Here is a 21,741-nt window from a genome sequence, read left to right as displayed (position 1 = left end):
GGAACTGACATAAAATGGTGACTATAAGCAGTCACAACATTTTTCTTAGTTTCTTCTTTTCTTTCTTCTACTTTATATGAAGTTTTCTTGAACCTCTCAGTTAATACTCAGGACGCTAACATTCTACTCTGTGGAACCCATGTTCCCAATAGTGCCTGGATCGGGTCCCCCATGCTTGCTCCCTGACCTGGCAGGTATCCCAGGGTCTCAGCTGACAGGGATCCAGATTCTGATGCTGCTTTGACCAATAATGACCTGGGAGCCCTGGGGAGCCCTCTCTGCCTCTTAGTTTTTGCTTTCCTCATTCACTAGGCACAAAGTATTTGCAGTATGTTTTATTAATTAACTAATGCAGTGAATCTAACTAGGATCTCGGAGATTGAAGGTTCTCCTGTCCCACTCAACAATTCTCTCTCTCCTGCCTTTTTGCACTCATAAAAAGTAATAGATTTTTTTGTGTCTTGGATAAAAAGATGGCACATCAACCAACAGTTTTTGCTACATGTGCCAGGAAAAGTATATGATTGGGTATTAGAATGAAACCCTGAAATTCTAAGTTCCAGCTTTAGGGTTTTGAACTTACGTCATAGTCATAAGAAATATTGGTTGTGACACATATGGCAACTTTGGACCTTTCAAAATGATTTTAAAAATGCATGCATTCCCCAGGAGGAAGCAGCTTTTCTCTAGGGCATGAGTGAGATTTCAGTTCAACTTATCCCCTCAGTTGGGTAATACTCCCCACCCCACCCCCAGCTCTGGGAATTGAACCTAGGGTCACTCTACCACTAAATGAGCCTTTTTAGTTTTTGTTTTGAGATTGAGTGTTGAAACTGCTCAGGCTGTCCCTGGACATAGGATCCTCCTATCTCAGCCTCCCAAGTAGAGTAGCTGTGGTTATAGTTGTATGTCATTATGCCTGGCTGGGCAACACTTTTTAAGGCACTTGTTTAGAAAAATATACAACAGTCCAAAGGGTATTGACATAGGATAATCCTAGATCATGGAGAAACCTTACATCACCCAGGAAGATGTATGTTACTTGCAAGTCACTTACAGGTACAGTTTGATTTAAGACTAGTGTTGTCCAGTGGTCTCCAAAGTGGAAGACCCTAACAGACGCATAGAGACCTGTAAGGATACCAAAGAAAACATCATAAAGCCTTAATTTATAGTAACCTTAAGAAAATTAATCTTCTTTAATTTTTTGGTTTTTTTTTTTTTTTTACTTGTACTTAAAAAGATGCAACATAAGCATTCCGATCATTTTCAAGTATGTAACGCATGGGCATTAGGTAGATTCATATTGTTATGAAAGCATCATCCCTATCCACTTCCATAATTTTTCATTATCCTAGACAAAAACTGTGCACCTATTAAACAACAATTCCCAGTCCCCTTTTCCTCCTAACTTTTGTTCTGTTTTCTGTGTCCATGAATTTTCCTCTACTGGGTACCTTGTGTAAGTGAAATCATATAATATTTGTCCTTTATATTGGGTTTATTTCACTTAGCATAATGTTTTCAAGCTTTATTCATGTTGTCTCATGTATCAAAGCTTTATTCCTTTTTAGAGTTATATAATATTCATATTTTGTTTATCTATTTAATTATGGATGGACATTTAGTTGTTTAAATATTTTGGATATTGTGAATTATGCTATGATGAAGATTGATTTTAAAATATCTGTTTTCAATTCTTTGGGGTATATTTATAGAAGTGGAATTGCTAGATCAGATCATATAATAATTTTACATTTAAATTTTTGAAGCTCCAACAAAGTTTCACTATTTTATATTTCCTCTATCAATGTATAAGGATTCCAATTTCTCTACATCCAAACCAGTACTTGCTATTCTGTTTTTGTTTATTTAAAAAAATAGCCAACCAAATAGGGGGTAAAATAATATCTCATTGTGGGTCTGATTGCATTTTCCTGATGATATATAATGTAGACCATCTTTTCATACTCTTATTGCTCATTGGTCTATTTTTCTATGGAGAGTTGGCTATTCAAGACATCTGCCCAATTTTAAATTGGGTTGTTTGTTTTTTCACTGTTGCATTGTATATAATATATATATATATATATATATATATATATATATATATATATATATTCTGCATATTCATCATTCAACAGATACATGATTTTTAATTAATTAATTAATTAATTTTTGCAGTGCTCGGGATTGAACCCAGGTCCTGGCACATGCTCAGCAAATGCTCTACCACTGAGCTACATCCTCAGCCCTAGATATATGATTTTTAAATATTTCTCTAATTCTGTGAGTTCCCTTCTCACTCCGTTGATTATATGCCTTGATGCATAAAACATTTTAGTATTGATGAAGAGTGATTAATCTATTTTTTTATTGCTTGTACACTAACTTTCACACTAACAGTGATGTTCACCCACTGCATGTATATTTTTAGCTTTTGTAGAAGGTATAGAACTCATATGTAGAACTCATACTCTTGTAGGAAGAGTATGAGTTCCATATCATGGGAGTGGGGTTAACATTGATGGCTTCAGATGATGGATCGTGTATTCAATGCATTGTAATTGAAGTGTCTCCCTATGTGGATTTTTTGGATAAAATTACTTATATTTCTTATTTCATATTGTTACTTACATATTTATTAAGTTAACTTTCACAGTTTTGGAACACATGACTGATAAAATGTCTTGCACAGAAAATTCAGAGACAAGATAACACTGTTAATGCAAGCTAAACCTAAGAATAAGAGCATTGTCAGAGTTGTCACTACTAATTATAGTAGGAACTCTATCTGCTACACTAGGAGGATCTGACAAGGAGCCAGTAAAAATTCATAAATATCAATGCAACTATTTAAAAATGTGCATTTATCTGTACTATTGTTAACAACCCATCAAACTCTCTTATATTGTGTGTTAGGTTACAAGTCAATGAGGGAGATACAAAAATTTGTAAGGAAACATTTATGTTAAATTTATCACATAATTTTAAATGCTTTTAAACATTATTGCATCCATAACATATTTTCAGATTAGGTTTATATCACATAAAATTAGTATTTGTATAGCTAACGCTTATTAGGGATGCATCTTCTAATTTTTTTTGATTGGGGGTATTTCAAGAAATTTGAAATTCTCATTCCCATAAGGAGGAGAAAATTTACAGAAATATTTGCCCATCAGCTTTGTCAGGAGGAAACTGGCACAGTATTATCCCTAGAGTTTATTCTCCTTTTAAAAATGTAACATTGACTCGATTCCAGTCTGTTTGGCAAAAGTTTCCTGACAGATTACTGCGAAGGCAGCAAAGGATTAGCACATTTGGCTTTAGTATTTATGTGAGAACAAGTGTACTTTTTTCATCTGTGTTTATGTAGAGTTTGTGTATCTCAAATCGAGTAATCCTTGCGACAAAACGATTACAACCCCATGAGACTGATTTAATGCCAAGAGAAAATACCATAGCTGAGTTGAAGGATGAAGCCATTCTGGACCTGAGATGTGTTAATAGAGAAATTTCTCAATAGCAAAATTGTAGATAATCAATCACATTGAATCTGGGCTTCTCATGGTCCCATGCCAAGGCAACTCTATCATTAATCCAAGCTAATGAATCTTCCAGGGTCTCTGTTTACCCAGATATCCCACTTGTGGTGACCTTTCTGCCCATTTTATAGTTCATTAATACATCCACTGGAGAACAAACTAGGGCAAAACCAGAAATTTTATCTGCTGGTTTTATTCCCTTGTCATTTTCATTAGCATGAAAAGTTTGGGTTTTACATGAATTTTCTTTTTCTTATGGATCTTGACTTCACAATTATGTATAACCAAATGCCAAACAAAACTACTTGCAAAAAAAAATTAAAAATTAAAACTAGACAAGCTTTGCTTGTCGTGCATTATTAGGTAAACATACTCTAACACCATCTAAACTCCAAACTCCAAAACTCTGGAGTTTTGATTTGACTTTGGTAATAAATTTGTGTACCTCTTTGAAACTAAAAAGTAAAGCAAAGCTAGGCTGCACACTAAGCACATTTTCCACTTCAGACAGCCTGAAGTTAATAGAGAAGGTGGTTTTCAGTTTGTGGTTATTCACCCCTGGTAGACTCTCCAAGCTGAGACAAGCTTATTGAATCATGGAGTTAGAAGGAAACTCAGAGATAGCACCCCTCGATTCTCCACTCAAGATTAGGGCAGGTTTTGTAGATTGCTTCTTTGGGGAACCAGTCTTTGAAGCTGAGTCAACCTGAAGACTGTGCAGGTGGAGCCCAGGAACAGAGATGAGGAGGCAGCTGAGCAGAGATAACCTAAAGCCAACAGAACAAAGAGCTTGCCTTTGTTCTGTTGGCTTTAGGAAGGGGTTGCTGATGGTGAAGGGTGGATGGGTTACAAGGCTCAAAGGAACAACAATAATAACAAAACCAAGAAGCCCACTAGGTGAGTCTTCAGGGTCAAGGAACTGATCTCTCAATGCTGAGCCTGTGGTTGGTGGACGGTGTTTTCAATGTGGAGCACTTCCACCTCACCAAGGCAGGGGCTGTGCCTCTTCTGTCTCCCATTCCTGGCTCTGCTATCCAGCTTTGAATGTCTTATTTGTATTCCCTTCAGTTTTGGTGACTTATTGAGAGGTTCCCCCCTTGGCTTCTGCTCTTCTTGCTCTTGGAACTTTGCCTCCTTTCTGAAATCTGAAGCAAAAGCTTCCGTTTCCAGAGGAAGTGTTGACCTTTGCCATGGGCTGTCCTCTACGACATCTCTGAGAGCCTTCCTTTTTGCTGTTCTCAATGACCACGTCCCTCGACAGGAGGGGAGGATTCTGCTTCATAAAGTGGATTGCCAGCAGCTGGAGCCCTTCAGCTCCGGGGATGCTCATTCTTTCTCTTTCCCACACATCAGCTTCTCTGGCTCTCCTGTGTTTTACTAGCAGTGAATCTGCTCCTTGGCCTTGTTGAACCTCTAACTTTCTGATCCTTCCATTTTTCTCTTCCCATATTTGGCTTCATAGATTTCTGAATCCCCTCATCCATCACTCCAATCTACCTCTTAACAACAGTTTCAACTTCCCTGATAATTTTTCTGTGCTCATCTTGCAGTTTTACCATGTTTAGTCCCTGATTCCACTGAAACCTGTTCACTCATAAGACCAGATGAAACAAAGCTCTTCTGTCCACTACACAACATAGCCCTTTGCCTATGCCCAGGATCCCTAGTACTCCTCTGATATCCCTGTCAACTTGTGAGTTTTTCCAAACATGCATTATTAGGTAGACATACTCTAAAACCGTTTGACTTTGGTAATAAACTTGTGTGTACCTCTTTGAAACTAAAAGGTAAGCAAAAAAAAAAAAAGTGAGGCATCTGGATTTGGGGGTTCCACCCAGGGATGTGGAGAGAGTATCACTCTGATCCTTTAAACAGAAGCATAACTAGGCAAATTGAAAGTTCAGGACTTTTCTTGAGGCCAACAGAGAGCTGAGATTTCAGAGCAACTGACCAGTATGACAACTAAGCATAGTATAAATAATTAGAACAAATAATAAAAAAAGAAAGAAAGAAAACTAAGCCTAGACTGCCTATTGGGTAAATGAAATGCAAGCATTTGTCAGCCTGATAGAGTCAGAGGCTGGTGAGAACTCAGCTGTAATAGATATGAATTTGTGGAGGCTGAATGTGGTTTGGCAGGAGAGTGTAGAGCCTCAGGGGGCTGCAAATATATAAGAGCTCCCCTTCTCCTGTAGACTTTTGCTCTATGTATTAAATCAGGTGCTCACAAAAAAAGACTGACAAGACATCTGAGAAAGCGTCCTTCATGTGCAGTCCTCAAGGGTGGGACATGAAACTCCATCAGAAAGAGTCTCCCTGATTTACACACAACACACACACACACACACACACACACACACAAAGCGCCTTGCTATGGAAGGGTATGGGAGAGAAAGTTGACAAACACTATTGCCTTAGTAAAAACCTACTGTAGCTGTGGGATAGAAACAGGAAGACCTTGATCCCGGAGACAGGGAAGATATATGTACTGGGCCATGACAGACAATTTGGGGAATGTGGCACCCAGAAGGAGCTTGGTGCCTGTCTAAAGCTGAGGATTAACGGACCTTCTCCCCAACCATCAAACCCCAAAGTGTTGAGTAACAAGAAACAGCAGAATATGTATGAGGGAGTTTCAAGAGCATAAAACAGACCTCTTCAGGGGCAGAGTGCAAAGGAAAGACCTAAAGCAGAATGGAACAAGCACTGAGAAAAACCATCTGACACACAATCGCCCAGACTAAGACCAAAGTATTGCTGGAGGGATTTGAAACGTGTGGGGCCCTGGTGGTATCCATAGCAACAACAAACCTAATATCCAGTACAACTCCTGAGCAGATTAATTCAACCTCCCGAACTAAAGGCTGAGCAGAAGGAAAGACATGTCCATTTCCAACCTCAAAAACATTTGCCATGGTCTTATTCTCTTCAATAAGATTTCTCATTTTTACCTCCCCCCTCATTGTTGGATATTTTTCTTGAAGAAAAAAAATACCAAACAAGGTAAACAAAAGTAATATACTGCCAAGAAGCAAAGAAATCATTAGGAGCATATTCAGGTGTAACACAGATGTTGTAACTGGCTAAAAGAACATTTAAAATAACAGTAATATGTCAAAGACTCTCATGTAGGGATTAGCAAACTTTTTCTCCAAATGATCAGATAATAAGTATTTTGTGTTTTATAGGCCACATGTAATCTCTGTTGCAGATTCTTCTGTTTTGTTGTTTTCAGTTTGGTACTAGAAATTGAACCCGGGAACACTCACTGAGCTATACCCTCAGCCCCTTTTTATTATTTAATTTGAGACAGGGTCCTGCTACATTGTGGAGGCTGGCCTTGAACTTGCAGTCTTCCTGCTTCAGCCTCCTGAGTTCTTGGGATGAAAGTCATGTGCCACTGTGCCCATCTACAAAATTTTCTTTTTTAAGAGAAGTTTTAAGAAATATTTTTAAAATGTAAAAAACATTCTAAATACACAGGCCATATAAAAGGAGACCACTGGTTAGATCTTGTCCCTACACCATAGTTTGGTGACCCCTACTCTAATAGAGAAGGTGAACAATGTGCTACATCAAATACTTATTTCATCAAAGAAGTAGATATTATAAGAAAGAGGCAAATGGAAGTTATAGACATTAGAATTTTGAAAAGGACATGGTAACAGACATGAAGAGTGCCTTCGCTAGACTCATTATTAGGCATGACAAGCCGAGGGAAGAATCAATGAACACGAAGATAGGTCAACAGAAATTACCAGATCTAAAACACAAAGAGGGGAAAAAAAAGCAGAGCAAAATTACCTAAATAAAACACAAACAAAAATCAAACCAAAACAAAACTCCCTAGAGCATTGAAGACATGTAGGATAGCATCGGTCTAACATATGTGTAATTGGAATGCCAAAAAGAAAAAAGAGAGAGAATGAGGCAGAAGAAACAGTCAATAGCAACCAAAAATTCCCCAAATTTCTTAACAGATATAAAACAGATGCAAGAAGCTCCTAGTACATCATGAAGTGTAATTACAACAACACAAACAGAAATACAAACCAAACCAAAACATACTCTCACACTGCGGAAAAAGTGAAACATCTTTTTTAGTGATGTCTGTTGGTGAATTTGAGGTAGAGGTTGCAATTTATGTCCCAGGTGGCTAGTGAGAAGGAAACAGAGGAATTTTGAATGGACCAATGATTGGACTAAGGGAAGCAGTAACACATTTAAAGAAAACAAAACCAAAAACAAAAACAACAAAAAACCCCAGAACCATCAGAATAGCTTACGTAGATGTGTAAACAAAGAAACTACCTTTCTCTATATCTAAGTTTCAAAAAAAGATGATGTCCAGACTCAGGCCAAGAGTGATAGCATGTCAACATGGTGATGAAGACAGAGAGGAAATCCAGGATAAACAGACATCCCTGACCTTGGTCCCATGCCCTGTGTCACATCCTTTTGTTTAACCTAAAAGAGAAAGGGAACCCTAGAGTTAGGAAGTAAATCTTCCACAATCATAACCAAACCAGGTTTCTGTTTCCTGTTGAGAAAGCAGGCACTGGGTCAGGAATCCGGGCCTCCTGTGACAGGAATCCGGGCCTCCTGTGACAGCAGCACATTCTTAATGAATGTTTAGTGTAGTTTCGACAAAGACCAGACCCGAGAGCTGGCTATTCCTTAGCCCTGATGGAGGGCTAAGTCTTTGCTGTTGTTGACAAGAATCTCTCTCACAAGGCTCTAGGACAGCCATGGTCCAGACTCTGGGCCAAGTTAGCATTCTGTTACCTCTGACCCCATCCCGGGCACCTGAGTCCTGCATCATAGTGCCCCTATCAATGTATAATCTCCAACTCAGCCCTGACCTTAACATTGTCTGGTCCCATTTTGCTTGTTTTTGTTCGTTTCCCTTTTTCATTCCCCACAGCAGCTACTCTAATCCTTCAAGATTATTCAATTTTATTGCCCTACGACATCCACTTCACTCTTAACAGATGATCATGCTTTGTCCTTCATAGAAAACAGAGACCCTCGCTGCTCAGAGGAGAAAAACATGTCATATGTATTGCATCTCTTATACACAAGGTAGTGCTTTTGTTCTTTTTATAAAAGATCTCATTAATATTAACGTCATCTTTATGTAGACTGATTATTCCCTCCTTTCAAGAAGATATGAAGCCTTAGAACGTGAGGGTTCAAACTTAGGTCTAAGGAACTGCTGAACCTCTGTTCTTTTATTACCTACCTTATGCTTCTTCTAGAAAACACAACATATCAAAACAAAAGTTAATCTAAACCAAACCTTCTTTCTGATCTGTTCTAGAGATGTTTTAATAAGGAAGCAAAACATAAAGTTTAAAAATCCTTTGGCAAGATAAGGTCCAAATACAAATTAAATGCAAGTGCAAATAGCTGATGTGGATATGTTTCTGCAAGCAGATTTTTAACAAGGGTGGGGATGGGGGTAATGAGCAGGATGAAGAGAAAGTCGGGGAGGAGAGAGTTTACGGGAAGGCCCCAAAATGTGAAAAGATGAAAACAGGGAACTATATGCACACATGAGTACTTCACAGTTTTATCAAGTATTGGTTCTGTCAGCAATTGAATGTACAGGTGTACTCAGGGAAGAAGAAATAAAGAAACAACCAAGGCATTTATCTTTACACACACATGCACACACACACACACACTCACATACACACATAAACAAATAATGACAGAAAAATCAGAGAGTAACTAACATGTTAAGGGTGCCATGTTAGGCACAGAACCCCAGCTGGCTAGAGCTTGGAATCAATACTGTGTCCTGAAAACAAGCATAAGCTAATTATTCCATCAGGGATTTCAACTCACAACCAAGGCCCCATTTTATAAAGCTCTATCCAACTGAGCTCACTAATACAGAAGAATCTTGTGAGGAAAATCTGATGTCAAATCTAAAGCAATACATGCACATCATCCCAGTGTCAGTGCTTCTATTGTTATGATTAGCCCAAGGAATTTTGGAAAAAAAAAAAACTTTTTTACAAAATTAAAGAATTATCAAGGATTCAGTAGTTTAGATTTAGTGCATGTCAAAGTCATAAATAATGATTATACTCTCTGGACTTAATGAAATAGCTACTTGTACTTTCAAAGCAGAAGGAAAGATTTCTTTTCTGCCATATATATCACAATGAGAAAATTCTACAAGACATTGGAGCTATTACTAACATTCTTCACTTCCAGAGGGAAAGTGAGAATTGACTTCCTAATAACTCATCTTCCTGGGTGTTTAACTTATAAAGAGAAAAGAGTGGTTGTTCCAGTTGATGATCTGTTGACCTTATTGCTCTCAGCTTGTGGCAAGGTAGTATATGGGGGTGGGAACTCATGGTGGAGTAAAGCCACTCAGCTCATGGAGTTATTACAGTCCCCTTCAAGGGCACATCCCAGTGACCTATAGACCCTCCATAAGGCCCCACCTCTCAAAGGCTCCACCACTTCCCAGTACTGTCACTCTGGAGACTGGGATTTTAACACGTGGACCTCTGCCCAAATTATAGAACTAGGCATATTTAAATATCCTATTCATTCAAGATCAAAATATTTCTTAAGCTGTTTCTCAATGGGAGAAATTTTTATAGGCTATGACATAAAGGTGACTAAGATATCTGCACACAAAGACTATATCACAGTGAAGAAATATAGCCAATAAAATGTAAGCTAACAAATGAGCTAGAATTGATTATTAATATTATTTTTTTTTACTTTTTTCCCCCTTCCAGATTTTTTATTGGTGCATTATAGTTCTAAATAATTGTGGGATTTGTTGTTATATATTAGTACATATACAAAAGATAATAATATAATTTGCTCACTATTCCTCCCCAGGACTTTCCGCTCTCTTCCCCCATCCCACCTCCTGGTCCCTTTCTTCTATTCTATTGATCTACTTATGCAGTCACAACCCCACCCCCATCTTTCTTTTTCTTTTTCCTCTCTAGAGTCCATATATGAGAGAAAACATATGACCCTTAAACTTCTGAGCTTGGCTTATTTTGCTTAACATAATGATCTCAAGTTCCATTCACTTTCCTGCATATGACATAATTACATTTTTCTTTATGATTGAATAGGATATCATTGTGTATATATACCACATTTTCTTTGTCCATTCATCTGTTGATGGACACCTAGGCTGGTTCCATAATTTGGCTATTGTGAATTGTGCTTCTATAAACATGGTTATTCATGTATCATTATAATTTGATGATTTAATTTTTTAGGATAAATATCAAAGAGTGGTTCAGCTGGGCCATATGGTGGTTCCATGCCTAGTCTTTTGAAGAACATCTATACTAATTTCCATAACGGTTGTACTAATTTACAATCCCCCCAACAGTGTAAAAGTGTTCTTGTTTCTCCACATCCTCTCCAGTATTTACTATTGTTTGTAGTCTTGATGACTGCCATTCTGATTTGTGTGAGATGAAATCTCAGGTGTAGTTTGATTTGCACTTCCCTAATTGCTAATGATATTGAACTTTTTTATATATGTATTCATTGTTTATATTTCTCCTCTTGCAAAGTGTCTGTTTAATTCATTTGCCCTTTTATTAATTGAGTTATTTGTTTTTTTGCTGTCAAGTTTTTTGAGTTCTTTATATTATCTAAACATTAATCCTGTGTCAGAAATGTAAGTAGCTAGCAAAGATTTTCTCCCAGGAAATTGATTATCAAATGCAGATACTACATAATTTCTCAAACTTCAAAGTTATATTCCCTCAGATTCACAAAGTGTTGGAAATTATAGATAAGTTGCTGTGGATTCAATCTGTTTAATGGGTGGGATGAAAGCTCTCTAGCAGTACTCAGCATTTCTTCAGTCTTCATTATCATACACATCGGCATTTTAAGTCCATCTCCTATTTTCTAGCACTAGGAACTTAGACAATTTTTTTTTAACTTCTTTGAGTCTCAGTGCCTGGTCTGAAAAATGATGTAGGTTTTCTCAACCAAATAGCACAATATAACCCAAACACAGGCTTCTTGGAAGAAAACAGTACTCAAGAAATATTAGTTCTTCTTTCCAATGGAAAAAAAAAAATGGTGTCTCTTACTCACTTTCAATGGCCAGGGGTAATTTATGTTGAACAGGAGATATAAAGAATACTGAAATACAGCAAAGAATCTGAACTATGTTACTCGGCAGAACAATTTTATCAACATACATATAATTCCTCTGAGAACATTGTTGGCTTTAAATACAAAGGCAGTTCCATCATAACCCTAATTTTCAAGATAAAATTTATATCTGCTACATCATATTTAACTTTTCACTAGTGATTTACAACTGTCTTTATCTGTAAGCATTTTTCTTCTGACTTTGAGGTGAGGAACAGAGCAGACAATAGGTTAAGGGGAGAACTGCCTGTTTAACTCAGAACTTTTCATCTCGAGGCCCTCATCTAAGCATTCCTTGTGCAGGTAGAGGTTTGCTATTTGAAAAGCAAAGGAATCAAGTTTCTTGGCTCTCTGGAGCCTGAGCATTTATCAAAATAAACCCGAAGAGTAGGGCCCTGCATGGACCTTTGGAGATTAGAAGAATGCTGTGCATGTGGTAAGGGGCTTAGGAGGGGGCGATGATTACACCTGAGGGAACTGGCTTTCTGGAGGTTTCTCGGCTCCCATCCAGCTGTCTCTCTATTAGTAACAAAAGCCTAGCCTTCCTCAGCCCTGGGCATCTGGCTTCATCCCCAGACGATGCCCTGAGGTCAGGGTAAAGCGCAGAGAAAACATCTGTGTGTTTTAGACTCAATGCTTGATATGGCAATAATGATGATAAGAATCAAGAATAATTATATTCTCTATAATTATAAATATATATTTAATATTTATATAAATTACCCATGTAAATAACAATATAAATAACATTATAAATAATAATCTTGTGGGCTGGGGTTGTGGCTCAGCAGTAGAGCACTCTCCTAGCACATGCGAAGCACTGGGTTCGATCCTCAGCACCACATAAAAATAAATAAATAAAGGGAAAAGAAAAAAGTTGCAGTCATTGTCTTTTTTTTTTTAAAAAGCTGATAACATTTTTTAAAAATAATAATCTTGTTAAATGCAAAAATTTCTATAAAAATAAGCATTATTATTACAGAGATAATAGTTTGTTATACTTAGAACTTCACAAGCATCACGTCTTTGACCTTACAAACAAAATGCTTTGATCCAGCTGCCATTGTTTTTCAGAAAATAATTTCATAGAAAAGAAAACAGACTCAGTAAAGCAAAGTGACTTCCCCAGGTCACCTAACAGGTAAGTAACGGTGTGGGAATGTGAGTCCACGGAGAAAAACTCTGGTATCTGAGCTGTCACATACATTGACAAATCTATATGTAGCTGTGTTATTTATTATTGATACAATGACTTGAACTATCAACAACATTATCTATTGTGATCAATGATGTCTTTCCCAGAAGAAATACAGAAAATATATTCTTTCCTTCCATACAAGCTGCAGCTGCCTTCTTAGATGGGACTGCAGTTCAATCGACAGATACGGGAAATCAACTGAGTGAAAAAAAAAAAAGAGGGAGCAATTTGTGATTTGAAGAGGGTACTTACATCATTGGCCTTTTGAAGTCAAAATTGGTATGTTTTCTTTTTCTTTTTTTAATGTCAATTCATATTTTAGTCTTCGTTTTTCCTTTTTTCAAGTAAATGACCTCATGATGGTTTACATTTTGTGCTCATGGACCCAAAGCCCTGATGATTTCATACATAACCTTCCAAGCCTTGGAATATTATCTTGGACAATTGCTGAGGTCAACTTTGAAAATGTCTTTCAACCTTATTTGCTGCTGTGTTCTGAGGTAAAGTTTGTACCTTCTGATATTTGCTCATAAAAGTTACTTTCATCCAAAATAAAATGTCCTGACTTCCAGAAAAGCTAGTGCAGGGTAGGAGGAGTGCTATTATTCACCTCAAAGGACTCCTACAGAGCAGTTTTCTCCTGAGGTCCTAGGCAATGATGAATTGTCAGAAGCTAGAGTTGCAGGTCACAGACTTGGCAGTCTTTTTCAAAGATGTCATCTGAAGCAAAAAGACTTAATTCAATTCTTTAAAACGCAGCATAAGACTTCTTTTGACCCTGAGGATAAACATTCCTCACTCATCCATTTTGGTTATCTGGAGGTTTTAATGTATTTCTACATTTTGCATAAAATAGGAATACTGGGAATTCAAAACTCAAGTTGACTGATTGGTTTAATATTTTGGAGTATTCAAATTAGTTCAGAGCATTCCAAACAGCTTCATTCATTGGTATGTGTGTCTATTTGTTTTGAAGTTACACTAACCTGAAAAATGAGACTAAAAGATGATGAAAAGAAGATTGAAGAAATTAGCTGGAAAAAGAAGAAAAACTAGTTTGGCTTCAACTTTCTCTTCTCAAGTCCACAAATAAAAATGCCTTTATTCATCTAAGAAATACTGCGTGTACTTGCTATGTGCTAGCTGTATGCTGGGAGATACTTCTATGAAGGAAAACCAGGTTTCCCCACCCACATAGCTTAGCACATTTTGGTGGGGGCTATGCCAATAATTACATCAAATATGGTAAGTGTCATACAGCATGAGTTCTAAAGCTTGAAGGATTTAATTTGGTTTGGGGATTTAATTTACTATGTTTCTAAAGGGAAGAATTAAATGATTAAGAGTGTAGGGGAGTGCTGGGCTTGTGGCTCAATGGTAGAGTGCTTATCTAGCATGCATGAAGCACTGGGTTTGATCCTTAGCACCACATAAAAGTAAAATAAAGATATTGTGTCCATGTAATACTAAAAAATAAATACTAAAAAATGAGTGTAGGGGAAAGGAAATATCTTAGTTTCATGGCTGAGGGTCCTATAAGAAAGGAAGATTAACAAGAGAAGAGCATACAATGTTATTTGAAACAAGTTTTACATGACACAAATACTTCTGGAAATGAAGAACCAAAGAAACAGATAAACCTGTGCATTTTTTACATTTAGACCTGATAAAGAATACACAATCACCAAGAAATATGATTGGAGATTGAAGAGAAAGAACTAGTGGTAATACATTGGAGGGACTTCATAAAGAACTGTGAGTTCACATTCTTTTTTGTGTCTCTGTGTCTTCAAGAATAAGAACGTTCTTTTCTTCCAGGTATAGCATGGGCACCTCTGGAAAATAGGACTTCTGATCTGCTTCAGAATCAGTTCAGAGAATTTCTTATGGCCTGATTCAGAGGAGAAGGGTTGGGAGAAGGTCAGAGAGACCTTTTGGCTTCTGCTGTTTCCTCAAAAGCCAAAGTGCAGACCTTGAAGTAGTTTGCCACATACTCCATCGAGAGCCCTGGTCAGAGATATAAAACACAGACTTCCCTGGTAGCTAATAGTGAACACTCTGCAAAGTAGTGAGCTTCTTGTCACTGGCAGAAATCAAATACAGACCTGCTATTCAGAGATTTCTGCTTGAAAAAAAATCACTGGAGTTGATTGATGCTTGTGGATATGCAATAGTTTACTTTAAGTAGTTCCTGGTCTTCATGAGAAGGTCAAGAACTGAAGTCTGGACATCTTTACTAACAGCCTTAAAGCAGAAATTTAGGGCACTAAAACAGGTGTGAGGATTTCTGACTTTTACATCTAATATGGTGTATATATGACCTCAGTTTAAAGCACTGGAATCTTGGGGTGGCTTACTACAAATGAAATCCCTCTGTGGAAGCCAAACCCAAGCCTCCTCCATTATAACAAAAACAAGGTGAAATGATTTGCTTTCATGTTTTCAACTGTGCTATATTTTTTCAAAACATTTTCTCTCATTATTTCCTCAAATAACCATTTTTCTTTCTTATTTAATGAGTAGAATCTGAAATGATTTTTTCTCAGTTACAAAATCTCAGCTCCTCTAAATGATTTTTTTAAAACACCACCACAAATATGCTTCTCAACATAGATTTCCTAACATAGGCAGAATCCATGGACATTTCTAAATACTTTTGTAACATATAGGAAGTCGTTGGTGTTGCTACAAGTAATTACCAAAAGATCCTTACACTGAAATGTTTTTCTTACTGACAAAGAATCTTGTGTTTTAATCAGAGTTTCAATCCCACAGAGCAACTGGGATACATCTGATACAGGTGCTGAGAACTGTGAAGAAACAAAATTTCAACAAATTGAGTTTTAAAGATCAAATTGGCTTTTATTGGTGATTCTGAATCAAGCTGCATTCAGTCTACAAAATAGATGGGCGTTCCACTGGGCGTGGCAGAGCGATTGGTTTTTGTAAGGAAGCTTGAACAGGAACGAAGAGACAGCACAGCAAAAAGTGGAATGGTTAACATCAAGTTACTTCAGGTTACTTTCCTTGTGTGGGTTAAAGCAGAGAGAACTTCCTTATGCCAGCTTAGGTAGATCAGGTCCCTTTTGATTTGATTGCTTACTGTGAATCTCCTAGTTATTATTATTTTTTTTGGGGGGGGGGATTTTATTATCATCTTTCTCCCAATTTCTCAGAAAGTCATATCTTACAAGTAAACAGCGTAGGCTTCCTTTTGGTGATGTGGAATCCCAGCTTGAGTGACTCTATCTTGCTTTGGTCTATTGAGGCCTACTAGTGTAGGTACTCAGTCCCAAATCAATGGCTCCCCATAACTTTTATGTAATAAAACCAGAGTCATGAGGATTAGGAACCTTTTTTTGCATTTATTATTTTTGTATATCTTGTTTCTTTTTATAAGAGAGATTTCCATTTTTTTTTCCTTACAACTCTCCTGTTACTGCTTATTTGTAAATTTGAATATTTGATAATTATAGGAATAGTTAATTCCAATTAATATTATTTGAGCCACTATTATCTTCCTGGTATTCTTAGTCACATCATCTAAAGTTCAGAGAAACTAGACACTCTTTAATAGCAGAGTGGAATGTTCTGAAAGACAACCACCTCAAACAAACCATGAGGCAGGTTGCCCTGTGGGTCCTGGCCCAAACAGCTTTGTTATCCTTGGTAACATAAAAATGAGCTTTCCTGAGACAGAAAAGCATCAAAAAGCAGAGAAAAGTGCAAAACATATAAACTCTTAAGCCTCAGGTGATTTGAAAATGAAAAGAAAGGCATAGCAAACTTATTTGAAAACACTGAAGGTACCTCTACAAGGGGACCCTTCCCTGAGCACCACTGAAAATGTCCCATTTTTAGTAAGTCAAACTTTACAGCCTTTTACATATTTGAATTTTATTTATTTTTTTGCACTGTGTCTGCTTTGGGGAGTAAATCTTTTGCTGAAGTTACAGAAACTTAAGCCCTTAGCATACAAGTCAGGCTGTCAAGGTTGAGCATGGGTGATTGTCCACTCCAAAGTTCTAAATTAATCTCTCAAATAGAATGCCAGGCAGCACTAACTCAGCACACATAACTTTAAGAACTTCTTGTGAATCCTTCACAGATAATTTCTTAATCATTTTCAGGAGAATTTTTCTGAAAGACATATGTAGTGTGAACAGCCATTCTGCTCTTCCTGATGTTAATAGTACTCCCCAATAAGTAGTATTTCATTCTGCTGCATCTCAAGGGACCAGAAAACATCTCTTTTCATGAACTTGAAGTGGCAGTTTTGCTCTGAAAAAGAATTTGCATGGAGTAGACCTGACTACATCCCAAACCTTTTCAATGGACAGATAGTTGTGGAATGTCATTTTAGGTTTTATGAAGAAAGCATAGTTCTTATCCTTAAGGATATTTATTTCTCTTACTTTCAATATGTAAGAGAAATTCGAATAAAAAATTATGTATCACCAATGACTACTGCCAGACTTGAAATGCCCCAAATCCTGTGAAATATGCTAGTGTTATTCCACAGCATCTATTTTAGTTATTTCTTAATTAGTCCATGAATTCTTTAAGGGCAGGAGTTTTAGGAATGTGAGTCTGTGTTACCACACACTTGTTGGTTGATGTTTCAGATCATAGAGAATCTACTTTCTCTTTTGGTGAATTGTTTTCTTCTATTCTCCAGTGTCTTGGAATGTCTCTAAGAGAATACCCAGATTTTCCCATACTGTCGCATCATCCATATATAGGTGGCATAATGAATTTCTTATAATAAGTTGATATGGTATTATATAATTAGAGAATCTTAGGAAGAAAGCTGACTTTGAATAGTCATTAACTCATTCCCTGACCTAAAGCAGAAGTGTGACTTTATTTTTTCACTCTGTCACCAAATGTATGGTGAGGTTTCTTTCATGTTTCATATAGGCTGCAGATGAGGGTGGTCCCACACATTGCTATTCACTGTTGGTAGATCTGAAGGTAGGGGCGGAAAAGAAATATCGTTTCCTTATCCATTGCTAGGTTGATAACCAACACCTCCATGACAAAAGAGAGATAAATGAGATAAAAGTGTAAAAAATATATGTAATCAAAGTTTTATGTGACCCGGAAGCCTTCAGAAATGAAGAATCAAGGAAATGGGGATTCTGCATCTTTAGGTTTGCTCAAGAGTGGATGGGTGTGTGGAAGAATGGTTGGATAAGAGGGGATATGATCTAATGGTAACAGACCAAGAGAACATGGCAAGGCCAGTTGGGTCAGATTCTTCTTGGCACCGCTGTGTCTTCATCCCTTTTCTCCAAGGATAGGGCAGGACACCTATCTCAGGAGAGTCTTGAAGAGAGGTCAGAGACACTTTTCAGCTTTTTAGTTTTCACAGATTCCAAAGTACTGTATTTTGGGGTTCTGTGTACAGAACCCCAACAGGAGCAAGATTTTTTTCTGTAATAATCTGTAATCATCTGATCATGTGAAGCTGGATCAGCATGAATGAACGACCAAGGCAAAGTGATTTAGACCAATAACATGTAATGTCCCTGAATATCAAAAAGCAAGCCCTTTCAGGATAAAACAACTGTGAGAGAATGGAGGCCCCAAGAAGACAGACAATAGGACTGACAGCTTAAAACCAGGGACTGAGATCTTTTTTGAGCAATACATTTTCCCCCAACTCTTGCTCCTATTCATCTCTTTCCATGGCTACTTGGAAATTAATGCCACCAAGCTTTTCAGTGACATTACCACTATATGAATGTTTTTCTCCTGTAGAATTTAGGAAACTAGCAGCTCAGAAAAATTTTTTATTTTAATTTTTTTCTTGAAATACAGAATTTTATTTAGAAACTGTTTAACAAAAGTGTGTGTGTGGGGGGGCAACCCTGTCAACAAGACAGATGGAAACTAGGTTTCTGATAAAATGGAATTTTAGGGCAACAAAGATCTAAAAGGCCACTTTGGAAGAATGGCTAGTTACTTGCGTTTTTTGACATTTTTAATCAATGAATCTGGGTTCTCCTCTGAATTTCACACAGAGCATGCACTACACAGCAATTTTATCATAAAATATCTGTTTTCCACATATATTTTTGGACAAGCTACCACCATAAACAGATCAACACAAACCTGTCAGTAGTGAGTAACATATATTTTACACAATTCTGCCAGACAAAGGGACTGAATAGGCCATGGGCAAAGCAAATAAGGTGAAGAAATTGAATATTTTCAGTATTAAGAATTAATCCAGACATGGTACTGTATTTCTGCAAAAGAAATTAATATTTAGCTAACACAATAGGGAATTTTCTCTCTAAAAGAGACTAGTGAAATACTGGCAAAGTATTTGGCTAACAATGGAGAGCCATGAACAGCAGATATTGAAACCACCCCAGCCTTGTAGATTGAGGCAAAGATGGCCTTCACTGATCATGCCTTTGCTAGAGGTCCAGCAAGAACTTGCAGCACAATCACCTGCTTGCTTACTTCCAATAGTAAGTAGCAAACTTAAGGAGCCAAAGAGGAGTCTCCAATGGGCAAGGGGAGCAGAGAGGAGAAACATGTTATTTGTAAACTTAAAAACAGGAAGAGAGGACACAATCCTTATCCAAATCTCAGAGATGTGGTCAAGTTCCCCCAAATAGGGGTTAGATTAAAAAACTGGACAAAACATTTCCCATAAAGGACAATACATAGAAATTTCAGGAATGAATGAAAAAACCCACATCTCTGGGCTGAAAAATACTTTCTATTCATCCAGGCAACCATGCATCTTGCTTTTTGCAGGGATGCGATTGGTCAATGACACCAAATGGCTTTACAGAGAAATTTCTTAACTCTCCTTTTGAGCCAAAGCCTAGAACTGTGAGGATTTAAGCAACCCTGTAAGACCTGTGACAGCAGGTTCCAAAAGGTTCTGAGATCTGGCCCTTCTTTCCCAGACAAAATGTTAGACACAGGTCATGTTACTCTATTTTGAAATATGGAAGCATACTTTAAATATTCTTAAGGCATTTGTTTATTGAAACATTCTCTGACAAGATTTCACATTAGTTTTAAACTCAAGTTGGTCTTTGCATTTCTCTACTGAAGTCTCCACCTCAGCGGATTACATCAGAATACCTCCAGCAATCAGTTGACCACCATCCTCAAGGCGAGCCCCACCCATGGTCAACTTTTTTTGTTTGTTTCCCAGGGGAATCAACTAGATGTTAATTCTAGTTGCTCTGCTGGTGTAGGTTGTTAAAACTCTTCTTGTTCCTCCTTTGAGGCCCCTTCATTGGGTGTCACAAAGCCTTGGTCTCTGGCATAGAGAATGTCTACAATCCTCTGCAGTATAGGGTGACTTTCCCCCTCATTCTCCTGGCAAATCAATTCAATGTTCCTCAGCTTTCCGAAGTAGAAATCTCTCTCTTTTTCCAAACCTTCTACAGTATGCTTCAATACGTTGACCCGCTGCATCCATTCGGCTGCTTTGCTGTCCCCGTCTCCCATACCAGGATTCTTTCGCACCACCCCTGGGGCGACCTTGGGAGTTGCGGTAGTTTTCCGTGTCGAAACGGTTCTCTGGGGAGCCGCATTGCTGGAGTGGAGGGGTTTCTTCTGTTTGTTGGGAGCTGCAGCAACCAGGGAAGGAGTGCCTGCAGTTTCTCCACCTTGTCTGGCAGCTACAGGGTCATAGTCTTCTCCTTTATAGTTTGCATCAAAAAATTTCTTGAACCACTGCGCGAACTCAAAATTGTCCTGAAATTTTCCTTTCACTAATTTATCCACAGGAATTATTTTGTCAACTCCCATCTTCTTAAAACCTGCTTGTAGTATTTTGAAGTTCTGGATATATTCATGTTCTAGCTTGGCTTGGAATTTCACTTTCTTCAAGGCAATGGAGCCAGGGAATAGCATGTCCATAAACTGACAATAGGCAGCCCCCGAGCACAACTGTTTGATCTTTGTCACATTCAGCTGCAGAGACTCATTGATCCAGGCCAGCATGTCAAGTCGACTTAGGTCGGTACGGGTCACTGCCATCTTCCGTTGAGTCTTCCGACTCCTTCAAACTGCCGATCCTGCCCAAGCGTGGTGACCTCACCCGCCCCAACACCTCGTGACGTGCTGACGTAAGCCAGAATTAATTTTTAAAATTAAAAAAATATTTTTATTATAGATTAAATAAACCTATCTGCATGCTGCTCTTAGACGCACAGTGACAGAATAGTATTTCAGTTGTAGGTATTTCTCTCTTTTAAAAATCAATATACAGGATTTTTCCAAAAAAGGACCAGGAATAGGACCATAGGAGTCCTCTGGACTCTATTATAAATTTCTGACTGTATGTGGTTAACATTAACAGGACATGCATTGGGGCCCATATGGAAGAAATTTATGCAATAAACATTTCTTGAATTACTATGACTGCTGAAGTTCCAGGTAATGAATCAATCATAGGTATATTCATTGTTATTGCTCAGGTGATAGGTTCATATTTCTGATTTATGAGGTAGTATTTATTTTTCCTCTATAAGGGGAAATGGTAGCTGTTTGAACAGAAAAACAAATAAGCAAGCTTACTATGTCATGTAGTATCTCCAGTTTTAGTGTCAACTGAGAAAATTTGAGAAATCTAGTCTGTGTAAAATCATGCCCCAATGAATAGTCATATAAATATTACTACCAAAAAAATTATCTGGAGGCAGCACCAACGGACCATGAAGATGACTCCCATCCAGTAAACAATTACAGGGCTCCGGAGAGTTAGATAAAGGCTTTCATCAGGTCCCTGACTGGGGCTCAAACTCCTGACCTCAGCAAAAGAGCAGCTTGTTGGCAGATGTGAAATGATAGAGT

General features: G+C 37.7%; 1 protein-coding gene and 1 pseudogene across 1 annotated transcript; both read right to left on the bottom strand.

Annotated features, from left to right (window-relative positions):
• Positions 1-20,065, bottom strand: part of LOC107136619 — a 46,370-nt pseudogene extending 26,305 nt beyond the window's left edge.
• A 74-nt stretch (positions 20,066-20,139) lies between these two features.
• On the bottom strand, positions 20,140-20,925 carry LOC107136618 (microtubule-associated protein RP/EB family member 1-like). Its single transcript, XM_048811958.1, has one exon. The coding sequence runs from the start codon at positions 20,923-20,925 to the stop codon at positions 20,140-20,142; it is 786 nt and encodes a 261-aa protein (XP_048667915.1).
• Between the last annotated feature and the right edge of the window lie 816 nt (positions 20,926-21,741).

Source organism: Marmota marmota, unplaced genomic scaffold (genome assembly GCF_001458135.2).
Source record: "Marmota marmota marmota unplaced genomic scaffold, marMar, whole genome shotgun sequence".
NCBI lineage: Eukaryota > Metazoa > Chordata > Mammalia > Rodentia > Sciuridae > Marmota > Marmota marmota.
This window is presented reverse-complemented; position numbering and strand designations above follow the sequence as displayed.

What these genes read in the sequence shown, in the direction of transcription:
- LOC107136618 (XM_048811958.1), bottom strand. Translation starts at nt 20,925, where the DNA reads ATGGCAGTGACCCGTACCGACCTAAGTCGACTTGACATGCTGGCCTGG.